The sequence below is a fragment of the Scomber japonicus genome, chromosome 11 (assembly GCF_027409825.1).
Source record: "Scomber japonicus isolate fScoJap1 chromosome 11, fScoJap1.pri, whole genome shotgun sequence".
In the NCBI taxonomy this organism is placed as follows: Eukaryota; Metazoa; Chordata; class Actinopteri; order Scombriformes; family Scombridae; genus Scomber; species Scomber japonicus.
Genome location: NC_070588.1, coordinates 28487660 through 28498692, shown reverse-complemented (window position 1 = coordinate 28498692; position 11033 = coordinate 28487660). Strand labels below are relative to the sequence as shown.

At 40.3% G+C, this 11033-nt stretch overlaps 1 protein-coding gene across 1 annotated transcript in view; it reads right to left on the bottom strand.

Moving 5' to 3' along the window:
• Nucleotides 1-2946: 2946 nt before the first annotated feature.
• sema5ba (sema domain, seven thrombospondin repeats (type 1 and type 1-like), transmembrane domain (TM) and short cytoplasmic domain, (semaphorin) 5Ba) overlaps nt 2947-11033 on the bottom strand; it is a 108028-nt gene continuing 99941 nt past the window's right edge. Inside the window, exons 19-21 of the mRNA XM_053329178.1 lie at nt 8804-8848; nt 5936-6141; nt 2947-3212 (exon numbers count right to left, since the gene is read on the bottom strand). Of these exons, the coding sequence (XP_053185153.1) occupies nt 3036-3212; nt 5936-6141; nt 8804-8848 (428 nt within the window). The 3' untranslated portion in view covers nt 2947-3035. The remainder of the gene's footprint in view (nt 3213-5935; nt 6142-8803; nt 8849-11033) is intronic.

Sequence of the window (11033 nt, the reverse complement as noted above, 5' to 3'; positions counted from 1 at the left end):
TTAAACACAATATATTCATTTATGACAGAGCTTCTGTCAGACAAGCACATTTGGACACTTGAACTGAAAGTCTCCTCTAAGAAGTTGATGTGGAAGCCTTTATTTGCTTATGTAGTGAAAATTACATTTCCAATGATCCCAGATGGGTGAGGTTATTTTTACTGTATTATGTGAAATATGATCATGCAGACTGATGTGTTTTGCTTACTGTTGCTATGTATTGTATGTTGTTCTTTTCTACTGAACTAAGACATGACACTATTAGTAACAAATGCTTTATCATAATTCTTAATCTGTGTATGAAAAATCAAACAGCTTCATTTAAAACAAAAATCCCAACTCATAATCCTGAAACTGTACATCAGACAGAGCCTAATGTTGTGTTGGCATCAAGGTTTATTATCCTTTATAATGTACAATATACAAAAATATAGGGTACCAAAAAATTCACAGTGTCTAAAAGGCAGTGATTACAGTCTACATGACAGGTCTAACGTACACCTGGTAAGTTGCATAGAAGGGCACAGAGCCTCACATCGCAGGGGACAGAGCTCAAAAACGACCAATCATATTCATTTTTGTGTCTACCACAAGACTGTATGATTGAGCCTGTCGAGGCTTAGATTAGATCAAAATCTTCTCAATTGTGTATCTCCTTCTTAGGTGACAGTTTGAGCGGTGCAGTCTATAGATATAATATTTGGTGCTCTCTCCATTTTTTTTATCAGTGCTACACTGAGTTATTTTCAGTCTGGGTTCATGTGTCTCTGGATATTTGATGTTTGAGCAGCTGGAAAGGTCACGAGCCACATGAGGTCGGTCACATTGTGGAGCTCTGTCCCCAAACAAACCTCATGGTTGGTGTGTACTTAGCTGCTGCACTTTTTTTTAAACAACTATAAGGCTTTTTTTCTTTTTTTTTTCTTTTTTTTTAAACAAACAGTGTTAGCTATACAATATACAGATACATTTACACGATCCTCTTCAGGGTCATTAAATGGGCCGCAGAAGGCTGTCGCTCCTATATACAGATAGAGCTCTCATATCGTGCATGTACAGTAGCTGAACTGAAAAGCATTGCTGGGTTAGCATTCATCGATCAGGCAATAATAATAATAAAATATAGCTGTGAAAATGCCCTTTATAAACCAAGCTTTGACTATAAATAGTGTCTGTCCCTCCTCCAGAGGAACAAGAGGTCGATGCTTTAACTTACAATGATTAACATCTCATACATGAAATATAGAAAAAACCAGTAGAACAGCTGGAGTGTCAGTGACAGAATGTGGGAAAAAATGCACATAACGCCTTTTACAGACCTCCTCCATATATAGTCTTATGTATGAAAGCATTTACATTGTACAAAATACAGTTACCCCCCTGCTTCAGTCGAGCATACAGCCGCACAGACACGTACATGTGTTAGCACGTACACACATCCATACACACATGCACACATTTTTTCACACAAGCAAACCTGTAAGCAAGCATAACTTTGTTTATTTTATTCTTTTCAAGAGGGGCCAGATTGATGTTTTGTTACAGTCATTCTTTGTTACAAAAAAAAAAGTTTATCATTTTATCTTTGTGTTAACATTTCATGAACTGAAGATGCAACGGTTACCAAACTGCTGGGGAAAAAAAATCAAGGAAACAAAGGAATGTGTTCAATCAGTGTGATGAAAATTAGAGAAAACAAGAATTAATCAGCTATATCTTATTTAACAAAATATTTCCTCCTATGCTACGGCTCGTCTGAGCATAAAACAAATATCATCTTAATTAAAAAAAAAGAGGAAAAAAAAAGAAGAAACATAAGAAAATTAAACAAGTGCCAGTCTACTAGCTTATTCTACCATCATAGAAAACCCACTCCAGTTGTTCAGCACACTGGTCATATTTGATATGACCACCGAGCTATTTAGCACTCAGTAGAATCGATGCATCCATTGGAGAATCAATTGGAGAATCAATCAATTCCGTTTCATAAGTCTTTATTGTTCTTGGAAAAAAAACAAAACAAAAAAAAAAAACAGGAAATAGAAAGAAAACAAATCTTGTCCATGCCCGCTATTGCATACAGGCACCCGAGGCATTCCCAAAGCTTTATATACAGTTCAGACCGCTTCCCAACATCCCCTCTGCTCTGATTTGACCAGTTTGACTGTAAAAGGCGACATCAGCAGATTTTTAGAGAATATTCCTCTCTCGCTCTCGGGCTGATGTGTAGTGTTATTACTCCTCCACACTGCCAACCAAAAATCTGCATCAACTCTGACCTTATCTCTTCCCTTCACGTGAAGTATCAACAATGTGGGGCGTGCATCCGTCCTGAACCAACCACAGCTGATATCCATCTGTAATTTATTTCATCGCTGATTTCATTGAGTTTTCTCTTTTGTTGTCGTTCTCTGGCTTTTTACTGTTGGGCGAGCGCCGTTTGTTCTCTCTCTGCTTTTTTGTTGTTGAGGGAGAGAGGATGTGGTTTTTTTGTAACAGAGATGTTTAAAGTGTGACCCACATCCAAAGAAATGAGACTACGTTTCCCACTCGACACCTGCGTTGAAGTGTTCGGGCTGTAACAATCAGAGGAGAGTTTTCCACTGAATCCCCATCATGGTGCTGCTAGATCCAGTCAGGCCCCTTATAATAACCCCCTCCCCCCCACACTCCCCACACTCCCCACTCCCCAGCTTGGTTGCATAAGTCCCTGACTGCTACAGGACGCAGGCATTGTTGCAAAAAAAAAAGCCTTGTCTCCTGATGGAAAGTTCCAGAAATGCTCTTGAAAACACAAACCCTACCATGTGGAAGAAACCGTGGGTGCTGAGGGAGAGAGAGAGTGGGGTGGGGGGCGAGCGAGAGGAACGGAGCCGAGCTCTGAGAAAACTCTTCGGTTTTCGTGTTGGTTCAGTTAAGTCACCATGGCATCAGGAGGGGGAGGAACGGGGGTGTGGGGTGGAGTGGGGTTCGTTCGGGGGAGGGGTTTGGAGAGCCGGTTGTGCGGTGGTTGAGGAGGAGGGGGTAGGCGTGTCTCAGCTGTTGTTGCTGTGGTTATACGTCCTGCACGGCGACGGTGAGGAGTTAGGCTGGTAGTCGTATTTGCCGAGCGCTGTGGGGTAGTAGGTGGTGGTGTACACGTTGGTCTGCTGGAGCGGAGTCGGGTAGAAGTTGGATCTTTCGTCTGGCAGCAGGTTGTTCTTGTTCAGCGTCTGGAGACCAAGCACAGAACGTTCAAATGATTCAAAAGCTGTTACAAAATCACCCGTTTGCTTTAAAAAGAAAGTCTTACTGCTGCAGAAATCTACTTAGTGCCCACACACTATTCAACCTGCAATGCCTCTAATTAAGTCATTTGTTTTATGAAAATAATATTTTTTAATTCTAGCAGTTATTTTTATTCTTTTTTATTTACAGACCTCCATTCCTAGAGAAAATCTGACACCAGTTGATTTTGATATGAAACGGCACCCTACAAGTTTGTTTATTGAAAATAAGGTTTAAGTCAATTATAGACAGAAGTGAGGTGATTGGACACATAATACCACATAATATGAGCAACACACATAATATGAGAGTAATTCTTGCCTGCAGGTGAATTAAATTCCTCCGCTATATTCGAGGTTACAGCTTGTGCACTGTAAGTATATTCATAACCAAAGCAAACCAATTTAACAAATTTAATTTTGTTCATGTCAGCCGTACTCAATACACTAATATATGAGGCGGCAGGAATTCACTGCAGCTCTCTTAAATAAAAACAAGACTAAAAACCCGCATTTTATTCTAATGCAATTGCTGAGTCTCTGCTAAAAGCTGAACATAAGGTGAAACACTTTCCAGAGGAAGCATTAGACTAATGTAATCCATCTGAACAGCTCTGGGGACGGAGAGGCAGGAAGATAATCAGGTTAGAGTCGCTGAAATGCACGGTGAAACGCTGGGTGTCATAAATTGACCCAGAGGAGAGAGAGAGCGCGAGCGAGAGACCTGCTGGATAAACAAGCACTGTAGAGGTACGCGGTGACATCAGCTGCACATCCTGCACAGTTGGGTTTGCTCCTGCTGGTCATTAAAGCTAATGAGTTCAGGCTCTCAGCACCGTTCATGCAGCAACAACAGTAACACAGTGAGAGAGTGTCAGGAGGATGATGCCATCACAAACACAGAGACGGGTCACTGTGGTTGGTCACCACTGTTTCTGCTGTGCTTTGGTAGGATGTCAGACATGGTGGGGGCTGGGGGGCTGAAATAACCTGGGTTAAAAAGGGCAGGTGATACATGTGAGGAGATGAAATGTGGAAAAACTAAAATTGTTGAGACTGCACTCATTTTTCTCAAGACACCTCAGGCTGTCCGTCTGTTTTAAATACATGGTTTATTATAGTAAAGTTATAATATATATATTATTTGTAGGTTATTATGTAATGGTTTTACTGGTCCGACGCACTTGAGGTCAAATTGGGCTGCATGTGACCCTTCAACTACAATGATTTAAGCTGTTTATAACTGTCAAATGTCAAAACAACCATACATATGTGTGTATATATATGTATATATATATATTATATATATATATATTATATTATAATAGGTGTTTCTATTCTATAAAACAATGTACACTTTTGGCCAACACAGTTATTAACAAGTGTGTACAAACTAAGTTTTTAACCCCCCCATCAATCTCACAGTCTCACTGAAAGAAATGAGGATTTTTTGATCAAACCTTAACATGAATGATAAGAGTTAATAAGAGCCACCAGACGCTCGTTATGAAGCAAACTCTGAATAATGACTCATGAAAGTAAAATGTTGAGGAAACACAGCAGCAGGTAGACTGTGCAGCGACTGACAGACAATCATTTTGATGAATATCTTCTGCTTTTTTAGCAGGTGGCTGATGTGTGACATCAGATCCAGTTTTACAAAAAGGAATCACATTGAGAGTCAAGATGCGACAACGGCGTTAGGCCTGATGGATTAGCATCAACGGGAAATGTGATGTCGTCTCCTGATTGGTGAGTGTACTGAGTGTCTGAAAGAGGCGTTAAAAAAACAGATTTGTAATATCGTTTTAATAATCTGAGCAGCTGTGAGAGAGAGGGAGAGAGAGAGAGCAGGGGGAGGGAGACCTGTCCTGAATTTCAAGGTACAATTTCTAAAGAGGATGAAATGAGTCTTTGACCTAAAGAGAAGTTCTATTTAGGAGTTGCAAAGTGAATTTGGGGAAATAAACAAGTTAGGGAAAATGGTCGGTGCCTATATGGACAAAACAATGAGATGATGATGGTTAAGGTCTCCACCTTATTGTCTGAGGTCATAAAAAGTTTCAAGTTCATTTATCTACAGCTGTTTAGCACAAGCATTCCTTAAAAAAAAAAAAAAGGACTTAACGGAGACAGAAAAATCAATAATAATCTCCCAGAGTTGAAACTAATCAACAATCAGTTAGAGAGCAAAACAATAAAGGTAGCAGAGAATAGGACAGAAAATTGCAGTAAAACTCTGTGAACCTCTGGTGAAAATAGTTTCTTGACTTGCTGTAAATGTGAATGCACAGTAGACTGATAGCTGCGGGAGGTCGGGGGCTCGCTAATGCTTTAGGAAACTAATGGGGCCCATTAATAAGGAGGGGGGTTCGTGGGCAGGTAGAAAAGGCTGCAGAAAAAGTCTATAGGTTCTGTATGAGAGCAAGGAGGAATAAAAATGAGCAGTGATTCATCTTCCGTGGTTAGTGCTCTATTGAGATAAATGCATGAATAAAGCCTCTAAATAAAACATGAATCACGTTCGTTGCCCTTGGATCGTCAACATTTGCATCGTGCATGTGTGTGTGTGTGTTTGTGCGTGAGTAATGCCGAGTAAACAGCGCTTTTATTTCCATTTGTATTCACTTTATCTGGACAAAGTGAGAAGACCTTCAGAGTTGCTGTACCTTGAACTCCATGGGCGTGTACTTCTCGTTCTTTGGTGTGGTGTTCCCCTTGTAGTTGAGGTGGTTGGGGGTGGTGGGATGGATGACGGCAGACTCCTGCGAGGGCTTGTGGAAGCGTTGGCAGTACACGTAGATCAGGAAGGAGAGCAGGCCCGCCCCGAGGAAACAGGAAACACCGGTGGCGATCAGGTGGATGGAGGTGAATGCTGGGGAAGGGAAGACGATACATGGAGTGTTATTAAAGGCTCAGTATACAGTGTTACTGATTATTTAATAACATCTCTTGCTTAAAGATGGATACCATAAAACCACACCAACACTAGGGTTTGCTTCCAATTTAGGCTTATTTCTTCAATCTTCAGCAGCTACACTTAATACACATGAGCTACTAGATAATTAGTACTTTGCATCCCTGATTCTTTATTGAAGGGAGGATTTCTTAACTTACATCTAGTCTAAAATGAACTCTTACATACTGTTCATAAAAAAATCATAAAATTTCAGTCTTAAAATATGTAATTTAAGTGCTTTCAAATGTCAAAATAGGTCAAATTTGATCTGAACAGTATGTAAGAGTTAAAGGTGCAGTGTGTACAATTTAGTGTTCTCTAGAGGAACAGACTTGGCAGGCAATTGAATATAATATGTAGTATGTTTTAATTAGTGCGTAATCACCTGAAAATAAGACTTAAGTTGGTTGCAATCTGCAGCCTCACCACTAGAGGCCACTACATCTTACACACTGTTCCTTTAAGAAACTCCAAGTATAGCGTTAGTTCAACACTTTAGTCACACATTAGTATCAAAAGCTTCACTCATGTTTCATCATATCTGGTTTCTTCATCAGTTGTTTTGCTAATAACATCCAATCATACTCATGCAGGTGTACATCTTGGCCTATATAACCTGTATTTCTCACGACTAGCCCCTCCACCCATACTCGAGGATTCTGGCACTTAACTGGGATTTAATGGTCGTGTATGCGTTTGTTCCTCAAACAGAATTGTTGTTTCTTCTCAGATTCTTTGTGAGCTCCTTCAAAGAGCAGAACCCTTTCTGCCAAATATGACTGTACACCCTCTTTTTACTGCGAATAGTCAATTTGTTGACCCGTCTGACTGAACTGAGCTCATGAAATGTAGTCTGGGCTGTTTGAGGCAGCAATGAAAGCTTGTTAAATTAAAAAATACCTTTTTTCTCTGGAGCATTAAATTACAGACTATTTCAGAGAGAACAAAACTCCAAAGCTTTAGAGAGTCTAACAATTCTTGTATGATTTAAAAAGAAAAATCACTGCTGTGAATATGATGATTTCTTGTGTAGTAGAAATGTGCAATTATTTCTGAAATTTGTGCCCTATGACTTGAGAAACCTGAAAGAAAGGCTTTAGATTCCTCATACTGCATTGCTGCATTCAGACTGATTCTATGTTAATATCCAGCAGAGTGGCTGTTTAGCAAAGCCTGAGCAGCTTTATATCTTTTTACTGAGGGTTATTTTCAGTTACAAAATGTTTTTCCTCATCGTGCCAATGTGCAAGGATAATAAAACACACGCAGCGTCATTGCAAACTTACTGAGAGCTGCACGGCTGCACACAGGCCAGAGCTCTCAATCAGAACTCCTCTGAGTCTCCATTTGACCTAAAAAGAAGAGGCGCAAAACTGCAACCAAACGCTGTTTCTTATACCTGATTTTGATGATGAGTAGCCAGACTGCATCGTGCTCAAGCTGGATGCAACCGCATAAGTTAACTTACAGGTAACTTAACAGTTGCAGTGTTCAGAGTTAAAATCAGATATAATATTCTATCAGAAAACTAAGTCAGGTTCGCGAAAGCACCACAAAGTTTGTTGAAGTGCGCCGTTTTCAGTACGTCTCCTCTCTGTCTGCCAGTCGCTGCTTTAAAGTTACTCTGCTGCTGTAATATACTGTAGCTGTGATGGTCGCTCCCTCCTCCACTCTGTTACATCTCATTCCTTACCTCTATATTCAGCCTCATATCATCAAAGTACTTTTCTTCCACCTATATATGATATTTTAAAGTCCATATTTTTGTGTCTTCCTTTCCCTGTTGTTAGTATAAATGGAAGACGGAGTGTTTTGTGAAATCTGCCTTGGACTATACTTGAAGGCATCACTACAGAAAATGAGGTAGAAGTTTATAATCTAATGCAGAGCTTCAAAATCTGCTAGTTAACGTGTTTTGCATCACTCAATGGACATTTGCCGCCAAATGAGCAGAGAGCTGGTGCAGGCATCATGGAGGGAAGTTAAACAATGTTCATTTACATATACTATGCAGACTATAATGATACAAAGCTGGTTTAAAATCTGCTCAAGTCTTTCTGTCAATAAAAATCGGAGCAATTTGGCCTCCGTCTTGTTTTGATTGTGTTTTCAGGGACAGGAATATGTGCTTGGGTTTTGTACTTTTTATTAATATTGTGGTTGAAAAGTGTAGTCAACATAATGATTGTGACAGAATTCCACTTTTATTTTGTACTATTGCTTTTCTGCAGCCGCCACAAATTCAATGTTTTTTATTCAAGACAGCAGATATTTCAATCATGTTCAGTGCTGCTGGGAGTCAGACATTTCTCAACACAGCGCTCTTGAATGTGTCTCTCTTGTCTGTGCAATAATCCACAATAGTCTGCTCCAGGTACATCACAGTGTACATAATGTCTGCACCACTTTCAATCATTGGCTGGTAGAGTACACTATAGACATGAAAATGCACATATAATGCATGAAAACACACATCATGGACGGACATCTGTGGGAACATACAGGGGCGAAAAAAAAAAAAAAAGGAGTCTAAACATGCAGACGGAGACAAAGAGGAGGCTGCTGTTAATCCACTTACCTCCACAGTGCTGGTCCTTATCAAAGCCAGATGCAGGGAGAATGACTGCAGAGAGGAGAGGAACATAGGGTCAGGACACACACATGCACACGTTCACACACACATGCATGCACACACACACACACACACACACACACACACACACACACACTGCCCTCTGAGAAAAGAGCCTCCAGAACACAACCAGCGACTGTAACATCAGGGGAGTTGACACATGCAGAAACAAAACCCAAAAAAGAACAGTGAATGAGAAATTGAAATGTCATTTAAATGTTGTGCAGCTATTCTGTGGGGACTTTTTTTTTTTTGGCATCAGTAAATTCCAAAACTTCATATTTGAGCCTCTGCAGTTGCAGTTAGGAGCATTTGACAGGAGAATGATAATTTGCAGCTATGACACGTCCTGTCCCCTTCACACCCCCCCCCCCCCCACCACTGCACATCTGAGAGGGTAAAGAAGAAGGAGAAGGGAGCAGGAAGGGTTGACGCGTGTGTGAGCACTTTTAATTGCAGCGCTGCATCTCCTGATTAATTTTTTTTTTTTTTTTTTGCCTAATTTTTCAGCTTCCTCACCCCCCCCCCCCCTCGCTAGTGACCTTAACAAATCCATCCATCGCCTCGTTGAAATTTGCAATAAAATTAGATGTGATTTGGTGTTGTGACAAGCCATTAATATTAATGGCCTTGGTCTGGATTCATTAGGCATTATGAGTGTGGACTGAGTCTGTGCCGGCGGGGGCCACCAAAAAATCATTTGAGGAGAAACTTTGTGAGATCGTCATCGGCATAACGAGGCACGCAGAGGCCAACGGGGCCAATCGCTGTACTTGTTGGATTCACATGGACTTAATTATGGTTTATTAACAGAGGCAGATGAGTTTAAAGCTATACTGTGGGTGTGTGTGGATGTGTTTGTGAGTGAGGATGATGAGGAGGGTGAACTGTGATGAAGCTGAATGGCTGTGGTGCTCAGTACGAGGACGATGTCACAAGCTGACGGTGAAGACTGAAGGATTAAAGGAGAGCTGAACCTGATTGGTCGATCCTGAACCTGAACGGCCAATCAGTGAATTGATTAATTGATTGTGGAGCTGGGACATATTTCTGTCTAATTTAATGATTCAGAGCATGTGCAGCACAAAACAATGACATAAGCATAATAAATAATACATTTTGAATTTATTTCTATACATTAAGTTAAGATAGTTCTGTTTCTACAATTCTCTATTTCTGTATTTCTGTGTCAGCATGTGAATTGAGTGGGTGGTCCTTGTAATTACAGGATGTGAGTCAACCAGGGCAAACTGTCAGGAAGAGAGCACCGGCCCTTGAAGCCAATTTGACATAGCGGCCAAACTGCGATTACAACATTATGTGATGATATTGGACCCAGAAAGACTTTTTCTCAGAGACTTACATTGTGAAAGAGAGCGGACAATTTTCCTAAGTGTCATGAAATGATTTGCTGACTTTTCAACAGTCTAGAGGAGTGACTGAATCATTTTATCTCTGGAAGGTTAAACTGGAAGTTAGTTAGCCTCGGCCAGCAGAAGTCATCTTTCACCTCTTGTCATATAAAAAATGTATTCTACATCATCCTGACAATAGAAATGTTCAAATGTTTGTCTCTACAGAGTGGATGAGAACAGTAGAGGGTCCGCTGTTCAGACTGGAGGGGTCTTCATCTTCTGCACTGTACTGTGACTGTGAGACAGGCTGCTTCTGTAAATACAATCATGTGTAACTTATTTGTATATAGATCAGCTTGAGCTCAAAGTAAGTACATGTGACCACTGAAATACAAAGGATGACTAACTCTCCTCCTTTAATCTGTTTATTATTGTCACAGTTACATAATGATTGTTCCTCAAACTGAACACATGCTTCATCACTGTCTGTCTATTGGAAACTTCATATGTTCATTACAAAACGTAGGATTTTAATTATATGATATGTAGGTTAAATGCTTATTGAATACTGTCTGGCAAACTGAAAATATAACATATAAACAGTAGGTGAGACTTTTACAGTAGGCTACGGTTAGCTCACTGGCTAAACAGGTTAGCAGATGACAATGATACACTTACCAACCAAAAAAGAAAGAAGAGCTCAGTATCAGTGAGAAAAGTCGACAGCAGCTCCACGCACGTTTAAAAACGCTGACAGTGAATCATACATGAAGACACATGTTAGTGTCCTTCAGAATTTGCCGCAGTCAAGTCAATGACCA